Here is a 13071-nt window from a genome sequence, read left to right as displayed (position 1 = left end):
TGCTGACTAGCTATCAGGTCTCACAGAGTCTCGGGGTCAGATTGCACAGCTGACTACATCCACTTCGGGTCTCGCTTTTGCTGCAAGAGGAGGAGACGAACTCCACGAGTTACTCAATTGGGCTGTTTCAGAATCTCGCCGATACACATGTCTTTCCAGCTCCCAATACACTGACACCATGTTTCCAAACTTTCAGAGGAATGGCATTGACTCAGGTTGTTAGTTTAGGTCCTATGTTTGGACTTGGTGCAGCTGCCCTTACATCGGTAAGTCTTCGAGCTCGAGGCGGCTTGTACTGATGTCAACAGCTGCTCGCATGCATCGTTCTCTACGTATGCTACAATGCGTTTCTGCATCCACTGAGGCGGTATCCAGGCCCCAGGCTATGGGCTGCCACGCGGCTACCATGGTGCTGGTACCAGGCTCAAGGCCGGCTAAACCAGAAGCTGCTCGAATTGCATCTACGATACGGCCACATCGTGCGAGTAGCTCCGAATGAACTATCTTATAGCTCAGAGGAAGCATGGAGAGCTATTTACGGACCGCGATCGGATGAGATGGGCAAAGATCCCGTCTTTTCGCTGCGAACGCCAACTGGCGTACAAAGTATACTTCCGTTTCAAGGACTGCCTCAGTCGAAACTGACAGAGAACAGATATCCTGACGGCAGATAGACAGACACATACGAGACAGCGACGGCTTCTGTCGCATGCTTTTTCCGAAAAAGCTTTACGTGAGCAAGAAGTCATCATCCAGCGATATGTAGACCAGCTCATGAGACAACTGGCCGCTCGAGCAAACGATAGCCCGCAGAACATGGTAGACTGGTTCACCTTCATTGGTATGTTATCAGCTGTCTGAACTTATTTCAACAATTCTCAAATCAATAGCATATGATCTCATTCGTGACCTTTCCTTCGGCGAAAGGTTCCATTGCCTGAACACCGCGGAATACGATCCCTTCGTGAGATCTATCCGTGCAATCTCCAAAGAGTTGACTTTCATCCAAATGTTCGCCTACTACAATCTACTCTCTTTTCGGCAGCTATTCATGCCCAAGTCCATTGCGGGAGCACGGGCACAGAACATGCAGCGAGTTATTGAAACCGTCAATTGTCGCGTAGCTCGAAACACCGACCGCAAGGACTTTTTGCACTACATCCTCGCTGCGATGGAGACGGAAAAAGGGATGTCACGGGCAGAGATGAATGTCAATGCTTTTTCCTTCAGCATAGCTGGGTCAGAGTCGTCGGCGACAGCATTGAGCGCGTTCACATACTACATTCTATCGCATGTGAGTGTGTACGACCGACTCATCGCTGAGATCCGTGGCGCATTCGAGAAGTACGAGCAGATAGATATCTCTTCTGTCACCCAGCTGCCATATCTAAACGCCGTACTGCAGGAGACTCTGCGTATCTACCCTCCTGTAGCTGTGACTCTACCCAGAGTTGTCCCAGCCAACGGCGCAGTTATTGACGGTAAATTTGTACCCGCTGGAGTGACGGTGGGAGTCAATCACTTTGCATGCTACCATGACCCACGCAACTACTACCGTCCACAGGACTTCCTACCTGAGCGGTGGCTGCCAGAATGTCAGGAGAAGGGGCCTTTTTCCATTGATCGCCCGAAAAGCTGCCAACCTTTCTCCTTTGGGCCCAGGAACTGCCTTGGTAAGAACCTAGCGTGGGCCGAAATGCGACTAATAGCGGCGAAACTGCTGTTTCTATTTGATATGGAGCTGTTTGAGACAGGAAAGGCTTGGGCTGATGGACAGAAGGTCTTTGGGTTCTGGGTGAAACCGCCGTTGTTAGTGAGATTGGCACCGAGAGGTGACCAACGATAATGTGTGAGACAGAATGCATATCGCATATATTATCCGGGAGGTGAAGATGAGATTAGATCATTACGTTTGGTCCAGTACTTCTCTCTGCAGCTGCTAATGCCACCTTTAATCCCTTGCCTCATAGCTCACGCCAACCACACATTGTCGTTAGTGGCATTCCAACGCTAATCCTCAATAACTTAAAAAGCCACTTTACATGCTCTGTCTGCTCAACGGACTGCATTCCACCCCTTGATAGCAATATATGCGTACGCTTAGGCCACCCATGGTTTTTTTACGCAAACCCATCAGTACTAAAGCTATTCACCCTTTTTCTCCTCGGCCAGGAAATCCACGAACTTCTCCCCCTCAGCCGCAGTCTCAGCCACAACTGCATTCCCATCCCTCATCCCCTCCATCTCCAACATTTCTACCTCCTCCTTGCTTACCGGCACAGTCGCAAACCTTCTCAACGCGGCCTTGTTGATTTCCGGCGTAAGCACCGTCCCCTCGCCAATCAAGTACTCAAGGTACTCGAAGTACCTCACGAAGAATCCAGGTGTAGCTGTGTTCATAAAGACAGCTTCTTCGTCGAAAGGGTTACTGAATCGATGAGGCAGACGGATAGGGACGATGATCAGGTCACCTGCTTTGGCATCAACGTCGGCACGGCCGGGGCTGTGGAAACGGACGGTTCCTTTCTACACGCCGTTCATTATCAGAAGACCTTCACTTCTAAGAACTGGGAATATTATGATAGCGAAATAATCACCGTAACGTAAAACCCCTCATCATGCATCTCATGAAAATGGAACACGGGACCCTCGCTGTGAGGCGGAAGGAGACTTTCGATTGCGGCGAGACGATATTGAGTGTGCGTCCCGTCTTCCATAACGCGATAGAGGTCTTTTCTCGTTAGTGGGATATTTGAGCACAGGTAAGGGAGTATGCAGGAAAGCGGTAGTACATTGTCCCAGTCGACGCCATGGCGTCTTTTCCGGCTGGTAATGATGGATGGATAGGTTCTTTGTGTAGGATAGGTCGACGCGGTCCATGATCTTGGTTGTTACAGGGAAGCTAGCTAGGATATCTCTAAGGGAAGTAGCATTGATAGTAGGAGCTATATAGTTGCTCCAGTTCAATAGGTCGGAACCCGATGAAGAGTACATTGGCTTGGCAGTAGTTTTCCTTCATGATGTTTCGGGAGCTGACATGGCTTGCTTTCGGGCTGGTTGTGAAACATTGCTTTGAAAATCAACTGATCAGATTGATACTTGTGCTTGGCTATCGGTGGTTATCGGCATAAGTATGGGCTGATGCTGCGATTGAGCATGTGGTGGCCTTGGAGTGGCTTTTCCGGGTTAAACCTTGAGGATCTGCCATAAACTGTGCCATGCTTGACAGCAAAGTTAAGAACTGGAAAGTGCCAAGCGAGTCCATGAACGGTATTTTCGACGTACGTATTCATTCTTCTCATCTACACAATTCCGTCCCCACGTTAACACCCAATGTAGATTCAATACCACTTCTAAATGCTATCTCCATCATCATTCATCGACAAAGCTGATCTCCCACATACCCTTATAGACATGCGAACTTCTCGCAAACGTTGTCTCCACCCGTACACCCGGGGCAGCCTGTTTAAACAACCCTACCCACTCCTCCTGTGTCCTCTGCTTTACGTTATGCATACTCATAGTTGTAACGTCCCTCCTTCGATACGCAATCTCTTCATGTAGTGGGAACTGCCCTGACACGGGAGACACCCCATCCGTAACCAGAATACGGGTAGATGCACCCACTCTTTGTTTGATGGTTCTCATCAATCTCACAACATCTGTATCTGTCCAGTTCCACAACAAATTCCTAATGACGTAGAGCCATACCGTATGTGTATCGCATGCAGGGGGTGAATCGAATACCGACTGGCAAGGTGTGAAATATATACGTTCCCGAAAAGAAGATGGGACTTGTGCGCTGCCGCGGTCGAGGAAGTCTTGAGAGTCGGAGCGGACTTCGAATGAGAGTTCTGGGTGTTTCTGTACGAGGGAGACAGAGGCGAAGCCATAGCGGCCTCCGATCTCGGCGATCTTGTTCTTGGTGATGGGCGTGTGTTGTTGGATATAGCCCTCGATTAGGGAGTCCGCAGGATCAAGGGCTAGCATATCCGATGTGTTTAGTAAATCTCTATGCACGGACATAAGTACAAAGGCACTCACCGCGCGAGACTCCCCTCATAGCACGACGAAAACGCTCTCCCTTGTCAGGATGGCAAGCGTGCCAGTCGTACATCTCCATGCCAAATCTATTCCCTTAGCACCAATCTATCACACAATATGATGGTGTATATTCACCCCTCCTTGAACGCCGACTCACCATCGGCATACCCATTCGGCTTCCTCGCCAGAGCATCCGCTAAATGCGCACTCGCAATGCGTGTCTCGAATAATCTACGCCATAAGCGTTTATACTCCCTAGCTCGCAGGTAAAACGTACTGGAACTCCAAACACGCCCTTGAATCGCTGTCTTCGACCAGTTCTTGCGATACCGCAGTAAGCGCATAAACACCCTTTTCGGGCTCATCAACGATGCGCCGACACCGAAGTAGCCCAAGGATCCGAACTAGTTTGTCTGCTGGGATACCAGATTGAGATTCGAGGTCTTCAATAGATGCCCGCCCCGAGCGGGCTATATGCTCCAGGGTCTGTGAGTGGAGAAACGCATATAGCGCCCCGTGGTCCCAGTGGGAGGCGACGAACTCATGTAGAAATTCTTGTGGGCCTTGTATGAGCAACGTTAGCTCGTCCAGGAGACCAAGAGCTGTATTTCGCGTAGCTGTTATCTCAGAATCAGACCAGAATGTACTTTCGGTGTCTGCGGAGAGTGACGGAGGGGGGATATCAGCTTCATTGCAGGTTTGTTCAAGTTGGGTGCAGAGGGCAAGGATCTGTGTAGCTAGTTCTCGAATAGTTGAAGCCATTTTTCCGGCTGCCAAATTAGCTTTCTGAAAGCATTTCATCCCCGTCTATGCCAAGGAGGGGTGGCTGTGGTTATAAATGATCCTACTGTGTATACGAGCGAGTACATTCCGATGCGGCGTCCGGAATCCGAGCAGATTACATCTGTCAGCATACAGCTACACCATAGCTGCCATGAACACAATAGCAATATTACGATAAAGGCAAAACTCAATCGTTCAATTATTTCTGCCAAGTGACACCATCTCCCCGAACCCTCGTAGCGGAAATACGAACCACTCAACTCCCCCTTGAATCCCTACATCAAAAGAAAGACCCAACCAACCCCTCAACCCTGTCATAAAACTCCCCCTTATCATCTCCCCTCAGAGCTCTCCTCGCAATAACCGGAACCTCATCCCTACCCACACCCAAATCCTCCAAGGACCTAACCCCTAACCCCAGAGTCTCGACCAACGCCACAATCCTCTCCCCGACAACCCTTGCGTCGACCTCATCCTCACCTGTCCTCACACCCCCTACCTCCTCCACCAACCTCGCAATCTCCCTCCCCTTCCCCTCACCCACCATAAACCCGACCACTTTCCCAAGCGTAACACAACTCGTAATCCCATGCGGAATCCCATATGGACTCCCCAGCGCATATCCCAGCGAATGCGATAACCCCATCCCAGCGCCCAGATCCTTACCTTTGAGTCCCGAGCTAGCAAACGAAGCTAGCATTAGCCTAACAGTTATGGCGTCGTCGCTCATATCACCATCTTGCTTCGCCTTGGGCAAGCACTCGAACAATTCCCTCACTGCGTATACGGCAAGGATCTTCCAGGGCACTTCACTGGCAGTGGGATGGTACATCGCCTCGACGGCATGATCTAGGGCTCTGATACCCGTGCTGAGCCAGAGATTCATCGGGGTGTATTTCGTATACACCGGGTCGTAGAAAATAGCATGTACTGCCATTTTGGCATCTCGAATGCCGGTTTTAGTTCCATCAGGCTGTGTGGTGCTTCCGGCGGGGGTGGTTTCAGCGGCGCTGAGGGTCGTGGGGATGGCGAGGTGGGTTAGGTTTGAATTGGTAGCTTGGTGGAATTTGAGGGCAAGGATTTTAGCGGCGTCTATGGGAGACCCACCGCCTAGGGATATGAGGGTGTCGATTGTGGGGTCTTCAGCGTGGAGGGTTAATATAATGTTGATGGCATCGTCTATGACGTGATAGGGAGTGTGTTGGGCTATGGATGAGATGGTGGCTGCGTGGTGGATGGATAAGAGGGTTTTGAGGCGCTGGACGAGTGGAGTTCGGGTAGCTAGCGTCGTGCCGGTGATGATGATGGCTTTGGATGTAGATTTTGGGAGGGTATCGAGGAGGTGTTGGGAGACGCAGTCGGGGCCGTAGTAGAGGTGCTGGAGGTGAGGATTGGGTTGCCAGTGGCCGGAGAAGGGGTGAGGTTGAGACATGATGTTGGTGAATTCTGTAGATGGAGTTCTAAATAGTGTGCGTATTCTGCTCGGATCTCGAATCAAGACACAGCCAAGTGAGTTGAACCTTATGGCTGTGTATAGAGGGCAGAGGAGCCCCCTAATGCTCTTAAACTATGCTAATGCCGGGAGAAATGGGAAGTAAGCAATAATATATACGCTGTGACATTCGGTAAGGTTTTGAGGCTTTCAGTCTTCTATGCCATTCTACTAGTGGAGGTGTGTCCCTCTTTATAAACATCCTTAACGATGGGGCAATGAGTGGCTTTGCCAGCGATGCATTACCTCCTCATAACTTATGGAAAACACAGCCAGGGTTCGCCGGATTTCGGGAACCGAGGTGTACCCCGGACCCCGGAGACACAGTAACAGACATCACAAGATTCCCTGTTACGGAGGATGTGTGGTTGAGAGGAAAAAAAGGGAGACTATGTAGTGGTATCGTCAAATAATGTCAAGTGTGAACTCATCTGGTTAGCGTTCAGTTCTGACGACAGGTTTGTCGCGCACGAATTACTGATTACCACTTAGTCGGCTTTTGTAAGACATCCTGCTGTGCTACGTATTGACACCCAATTTATCATTCGAGACGGTTATTCTCCATAAGGAAATCAGAGGTATGATTGCAGTCTAGCCAAATCTATTTATTCCTAGACAATTCCTGGCCACGCCAGCTATTCTGAGCTGTCACTGCAAACCGTCATCGCCCACCAGCCTCAGACAAAAGTATGGAATTACCTCCGCTCAGAGGACAAGCGGCAAGTACAATCTACAGACATCCTTACAGTACACACCTATCCTCAGCACTACATACGGGCTCATGATGTCAATTTGTCGGTGCCACAGGCGACATCCCGCTTGCTGTCGGCCACGGTATCAACTGTCCACCATCAAAGGCCTGCGTGCTAGCGTTCCATGTTCCGAGCGGTGTTGCAGGGCCAATAGTAGATAGTGCCAGCGATGATGCTCCACTGAGCCAACTCTCCCAATTTGGAGGTGCGGTTGCTTGATGAGCCACTGGCCAGTATGGTGGACTGGGGAGGTCATTCTGAGCAGGGGCCCGAGGTGAGTCAATGAAATGACAGCCCAAACGTGCGTCCACAACAACGCGAACCAAAGACATCAATTGTGTAAATACCCAGGCTAACTTTTGGTGGTAGGTATTTGCCGGCATTCGACTAGCATGATCGGTATAGCAAGCTGACACCCGCCGCAGCAAATCCAAATCGGATATCATGCCAGCTGGAGTTTCACGCGGGCGCGACATGAGAAGATCTTGTAATAGAATGAAAAAGGCGGGAACGGAGAACGCGTCTAACACACTCGTGAATGACACTTTAGGGAAACAATGAGACTGATGGTTGCTATTTGGTGTGGTTTTTTCTCCCGTTAACAAAGCGTTGAAGCAGTATGAAATCGCCGGATCCTGGTCCCCGTGTGCTATCAGCAAAAGCAAGCAGCTCAACCGCGCATCTTGCTGAATTTGTCGCGTGTGATATGATTCCTGTCCATGTTGATACGCCATGATTCGCGTTGCCAAGAACTCCATCGTATCTATAGCATGGGATCCACAGCATTCTGACGGAGCGTTTTGGCGGTGGAATAAATACAATGTTCGACCATACTCATCAAGCTGCTTTTCAATGCGCATCAGCAGTTCTTGGCTGTCATGTGCGTTCGCGGAATTCGAGCCGACTTGAGCCAGTCGGTGTATGTCTTCCTGCACCAGGGCTAGATGGAACCGGGTTGAGTGCTTCCCTAACTCATTACTAGTTGCACGCAACTGAGTAGCGATGTTATATTCGTCACAGGGCATCCAAAGCACTGATCCACGAAGCGTATACAAACTTCTATCACGGACGTACAGTGCTCGAAGTACCTTGGCTCGTTCGACCTGTTCAATGTCGCCGTGGTCTGAAACTTGGCTGCAATTCAAACCTAAGATTCGCGCCAGTGTGCACGCATGGGCGAATATCAACTCTGCCGATCCAGAATAGTCGAAAGCTTGTGCCGCAACACTCTACATATTCAATGTCAGTTCTGCACACCAGAAGATTCTAAGTCTACTACCATACGAGGAGAAGCAAAGCCTGCACGTTTATGAGTCTAGGCGTATTTAGCAGACCGGGGCAAGCCACTACCGCCCTGCTGGGTACAAAGGAATGCACAAAGTTTTCAAACAATCCCTGCGTAGCTTGGAATGTGACCCGGGCCAGCAGGGCAATGGTCTGGAAGCATATGCCCCACGCGGCATCATCGGGCTGCGGCTGATGCTGCGAGTGCAGGCGCTGGAGGTTGGCCCTTAGATTGTCCGGTACGAAAACATCGGTCTGGCAGTCTAGGTTCTGGAGGAACCGATCTATGGCAGCGGTAGCTTGCTGCCTAGGCAGCAGTGGAACGACGAGCCGGTCACTGTATGACGGGATAGGTTCGGATACTTTTGTGATATCGCATATATGCTGCAACATTTCGCAGAGCGGTCGCCATATAGGCCCTGTTGCGTGGGGTACCGACTGAACCCTTACCTTGAGGTTTTTGCACAGAACAGCAACGCATGAGCGTCCAAAGTAATAATCTGACTGTTTAGGGGCAAGAATCCCGGAAACCTCCTCCTTGTGCTCCTCTTCATCGTCAATATCAACGCAACTACTTGTTGCAGATACACCCTCTAGCAAGGTTCTTGGTTGTGATGATTCGTGGTCCTCTTCGAACCCCGGAGTCCGGGGGCCAAGACCTTGGAGTCGACTAAGGTGAGACTCGATTATCGTCAATCGATCCTGCAGTCGTTCAATGCTACCGCACCTATAGCATGATTAGCGATCGATGTCCTTGCTAGCCAAAGAGATTCACTGACAATAACTTTAGGTGATTTACGCGTTTGGCAGGAATCCGATACAGGCAAATCACACCGCCCTCTCTCTCACAGTTACGACAATGAGGCCGTTCCCGGCCGCAGCGTATCTTGCGCTCTCGGCATCTGGTACACGCCAAGTCTGGCATGGCATCTTCACCGCGGTTCTGGGATATCGCCGTTAGTGCATAGTAGGACGATGTCAGTAAGATGAGTGTCATACTTTCTTGTGCTTCATGAGTGTTTCAGCTAGATTGCGCTTTTCCGTCAAACTTCGATGTCCCTGTCCCGGAAATTCTACCACCTTTCGAGCCACCAACAATGTGTGCACCAAAAGAGCGAAAATGTTCCAGCTTGTAGAATGTGCATGACAAAGGTCAATAAGGCTACACTATTATACTCCATCGTACCGAGTCTTGCCATCAGCAGATTGGCCAGGACATTCGATAACTCTGACAAGGGAGGTTACACTTGACACGCCCTGTCTTATTCCGTGGCAGAAGCGGTAGCTTCTTCTTGGCTTTCGCCTGGGGTTCGATTGGTAGCCCAATATACGGTTCCCATTTATTACCGCATTCCTATGGCTTCACATCCTTTTTTGGGGTTGTAGGGTCCACTCAAATAACAGCCGCCAATTTCTCAGAAGTGACTGAGCCAAAGAGAGGGGTAGTGATAAGGTGACGTAGGCCAACGACGACATGGATTTCAAATCAGACTGCGGTGATTCCAAGTGCATGAGTGGGTCGTTGCTTCTCGTAACAGCTAGATCCTCAGGCCTGTGATCCTATTTGGAAGGCCAGGAAACAGGCGAATGCCTGTGCTCCATTGAGTGAACACAAATAGCAATGATATATGAGCGGTGTTGCCATTTCCGTCACCAGATGGCCCCTGCCACTGCAGCATGCCTCGGAAGGCAGCAGCTACAACTTTACCACGCCCTTATCCGAGACTCTTCTTCGCAGCACGCCATGGATGGGCTGAATGGAGGTGCAGCATTGTCTGTCAACTCTTGATACCGCTGAGTCAGCGGCATACGGGCAGCTCAGCCAGCCATCCCGATGTCAAGGATGGATGCGCTTGCTGTCTCAATGCTATACGACACCATTTAACCTACCTCCGTGTCAGGGTGGCGGTCGGGATGCCGGTGTAGTATACCGAATGCTTTTACTCGAACGGTTCAACATAGCGATGACTTGTCGGGTGTGACTGACAGTGTCAGGTCGATGAACACGCAAATTCTTTTGCAATCAAATCGACTTGTGAGAGTCTGATAACTTAGTCGTACATCCTCTGGTCGTTAAACTTACAGTGCATGGTTTACTTGCATTCAACATTCATTCCCAGGGTTTTTTGGTTGCTGGCCAGTGTCGAATGCATGAGTACCGATGCGTTTAGTTAAGAAGACCCATCTCTTGACATAAATCCGGTATCTGCCTGGTTCACTAGTTCGGTGTGCGCTCTAATTCCCTCAACGGAAACGAAGAATATATCTCATTGGTCTTATCCCAGTGTCCATCTCCGACAAATCCGAACCCGTCCGGGTTAGAGGCATGGGCCGCTCGTTGCTGAGAGATGGGCTGACATCTGTGTAACAGAGCTGTCTAGGTGCGGAAGGTTGCTGAGTGTTAAACTTCAAGTTATGGCCTCTATTTCCAACCCCTTCGTAAACCAATTTTGGCTGACTTCTCATATGCTCTGCAGCAGGCATACCTGCGAGAGGTTGCAAATAGGCTACACACGCAGTCTTGAGCCCTGCCAGTCATGCGACGGGCTGGGCAGGTGTGAGTAAATACCAGCCATGATTCGAATAAGGTACCTTCAGGAATTCTTCAAGTTTCCGATCATATGTTGCTGCTCCGGCCTGCAGAAACGGTCCATTTTGTGCGATGTTGAATAACTCCCTTGAATCGCTTGCAAAATGGTGTCGCGACCAATTTTGTTCGATGAAGTTTGCGCAAGGCAATTGAATCCGTAACTGCCAATGTATATATGTTCAGAGCCTAACTAGAAACAGGACTGCTATTGGACAGTCGTGGGCTAGAACCGGTATCGTGGTTATTCTCTCGGTGTAACATAGATTATAAAAACATCTTAAGCAAGCACATATGAAACTCAGTTTGAATCTGATGACAATGGGGTGGGCAAGTAATATACACCACTATGGACAGAAGGTGAAGAAGTTGTTTAGAACAGTGCGATCGGGAGGCACGTGATAGACAGTATGTATTTGCTTTATAATTGTAAATTATAGCCGAAAATAACAAGTAATCCGATATGGTGTAGTGGCTAACATCGCCGTCTCTCACACGGCAGCCGGGGGTTCGATTCCCCCTATCGGAGCTCAACATTTCTTTTTGATTTTTTTTTCTCAATCACCCGCTTATGATATGATGCATGTCCCTTCCAAAATTTCATTTAATTTTCTTTTGATCTCTTACGCGGCAAATTTACATTGCCAGTGCAATAGGATAGCAGTCCCATCAGACCACAGGGAATCCACAGCGACAGACTCCATCTTGACTTCTACCATTACAAGCAGTATAACTTGCTACTATTCCATTAAGAATTTTCAAATTCATCGTCGACGATATTAATTTCAATTTGCTTATGAACGGATCTTCGATTTGTTCAATATGCATCTCCAAAGGATCCACCATATCTCCCCGGCCAAACAACCCGCCCGTAACTGTCAAAATATCTCAACCACTAAGTGTTGATGCTAATGGTGTACGGCGCAACGGTGAACCAAGCATCAGAGCCCGTCTTCGGCTCCGTACCCGCACCCAAAGTCTGCAGATACAAGCTCGACGAGACACCCTCATTATCAACGAGATAAGTGAAGAACTCCATAAGATCCGCAGAGAAGTCCGTGATAGTCTCGCGGGCCACGAAACTATACACGGTCCAGTCGTTGGGTCCCTCGTAGAGATCCCAGGTGTAGCCACCGATGGTGGGACTGGCGATAGGACCATCCGAGTTGCCAATGGGCTCGATGCCTCCGTAGGCGGCAAGCCAGATCATGATTTCGTACTCGTGGGTGGCCGTTGTGGAGTCCGTGGTGGCGAGGAAGGCATCGTAGGAGACGTCAGCGACGAGGTCGTCGCCGGTGTAGCTGAAATCATCATTAGACAGTAGCTTAATTGGTGGTAGGGGATATTGGCTCACCTCCACTTCCAGGTAGAAGGAATCGTAGTGATCGTGCTCAGCTGCTTGGCACCGACGTTCAAGACGGCATTGGGATAGCTCTTGACGTAGTCATCACCGCCGGCCCAGGTCCATGACGTCTGCCACGAGATGGAGTTGCCGCTGTCATAGTCGAGGTAGGTACACTCAGAGCCAGAGGTAGCGTAGTCCTCACCCCAGAGATTGTTGTAGAGGATGAAGTCGTCGGTGGTGATGATGTTGTTCTTGGTGCAGATGGTGCCAATGGGGTCGCGGGCCGCCAGACCCGCTAGCGCAGGAACAGCGCTCGCCAAGCACAGGGGGATAGACAGGTACCGGTTCATGATGATAAAGGTTCAGTGAACTGGTCGAGATTCTGTGTGAGGAATTGTCAACCGGGTCGGTTTTCTACCTGGTTTTATTTCCTCTGTTTTGTTGATTTAGGGGGAACTAGGTTTCGCCCCCAACTTGACTGAGTGGGAATTGGATCATTCTCTTCAGCACAATCCTGCTAAAAAGTTCATCTTATGCCGCGTTGCGGTCGCAGTCGAGTGGCTTAGCGGGTGGCCTAGTCTGACAGCAGCTTAGCGGGGCCATATCGGGCATGCTTTACGGCGATCGATCGATCCTTGTTGGAGAAAGTTGGTGCGTGAAGCTTGCACTGCCCTCGGAGATAGTCTAAGCTGTGAGATTAATGGAGCTTGATAGCGCCCCACTGATTGTGTCCGGGTAAGCCGGGTGTTGAGGTTCAAGCGGTCAGCAGCAAACTAGCTGGAGC

At 50.0% G+C, this 13071-nt stretch overlaps 6 protein-coding genes and 1 non-coding gene across 7 annotated transcripts; 2 read left to right on the top strand and 5 right to left on the bottom strand.

Moving 5' to 3' along the window:
- Positions 1-178: 178 nt before the first annotated feature.
- On the top strand, positions 179-1846 carry BO79DRAFT_219255 (cytochrome P450; the record flags this gene model as incomplete). Its single annotated transcript, XM_025683447.1, has 5 exons — positions 179-218; positions 253-266; positions 309-606; positions 656-841; positions 891-1846. 5 exons carry the CDS (start codon positions 179-181, stop codon positions 1844-1846), a joined length of 1494 nt encoding a protein of 497 aa, XP_025538031.1.
- A 299-nt stretch (positions 1847-2145) lies between these two features.
- On the bottom strand, positions 2146-2880 carry BO79DRAFT_151718 (cupin domain-containing protein; the record flags this gene model as incomplete). The annotated part of the gene is made up of 3 exons (XM_025678661.1): positions 2146-2526; positions 2598-2731; positions 2793-2880. 3 exons carry the CDS (start codon positions 2878-2880, stop codon positions 2146-2148), a joined length of 603 nt encoding a protein of 200 aa, XP_025538030.1.
- Positions 2881-3372: 492 nt separating this feature from the next.
- BO79DRAFT_256688 (S-adenosyl-L-methionine-dependent methyltransferase) lies at positions 3373-4806 on the bottom strand (the record flags this gene model as incomplete). The annotated part of the gene is made up of 4 exons (XM_025686215.1): positions 3373-3983; positions 4045-4130; positions 4180-4275; positions 4322-4806. 4 exons carry the CDS (start codon positions 4804-4806, stop codon positions 3373-3375), a joined length of 1278 nt encoding a protein of 425 aa, XP_025538029.1.
- Positions 4807-5107: 301 nt separating this feature from the next.
- BO79DRAFT_256687 (iron-containing alcohol dehydrogenase) lies at positions 5108-6259 on the bottom strand (the record flags this gene model as incomplete). The annotated part of the gene is made up of 1 exon (XM_025686214.1): positions 5108-6259. One exon carries the CDS (start codon positions 6257-6259, stop codon positions 5108-5110), a length of 1152 nt encoding a protein of 383 aa, XP_025538028.1.
- Positions 6260-7106: 847 nt separating this feature from the next.
- Positions 7107-9280, bottom strand: BO79DRAFT_269611 (uncharacterized protein; the record flags this gene model as incomplete). The annotated part of the gene is made up of 3 exons (XM_025687218.1): positions 7107-8300; positions 8356-9082; positions 9135-9280. The coding sequence occupies 3 exons, from the start codon at positions 9278-9280 to the stop codon at positions 7107-7109; spliced, it is 2067 nt and encodes a 688-aa protein (XP_025538027.1).
- A 2119-nt stretch (positions 9281-11399) lies between these two features.
- On the top strand, positions 11400-11471 carry BO79DRAFT_t170. Its single transcript has one exon. It is a non-coding gene; the product is annotated as a tRNA-Glu (tRNA).
- Positions 11472-11795: 324 nt separating this feature from the next.
- BO79DRAFT_197833 (xyloglucan-specific endo-beta-1,4-glucanase A) lies at positions 11796-12637 on the bottom strand (the record flags this gene model as incomplete). The annotated part of the gene is made up of 2 exons (XM_025681301.1): positions 11796-12243; positions 12297-12637. 2 exons carry the CDS (start codon positions 12635-12637, stop codon positions 11838-11840), a joined length of 747 nt encoding a protein of 248 aa, XP_025538026.1. The 3' UTR covers positions 11796-11837.
- Between the last annotated feature and the right edge of the window lie 434 nt (positions 12638-13071).

This window comes from Aspergillus costaricaensis (genome assembly GCF_003184835.1).
Source record: "Aspergillus costaricaensis CBS 115574 unplaced genomic scaffold BO79scaffold_22, whole genome shotgun sequence".
Lineage (NCBI taxonomy): Eukaryota > Fungi > Ascomycota > Eurotiomycetes > Eurotiales > Aspergillaceae > Aspergillus > Aspergillus costaricensis.
Note: the sequence above shows the minus strand (reverse complement) of the source record. Positions and strands in the feature narration are given on the sequence as shown.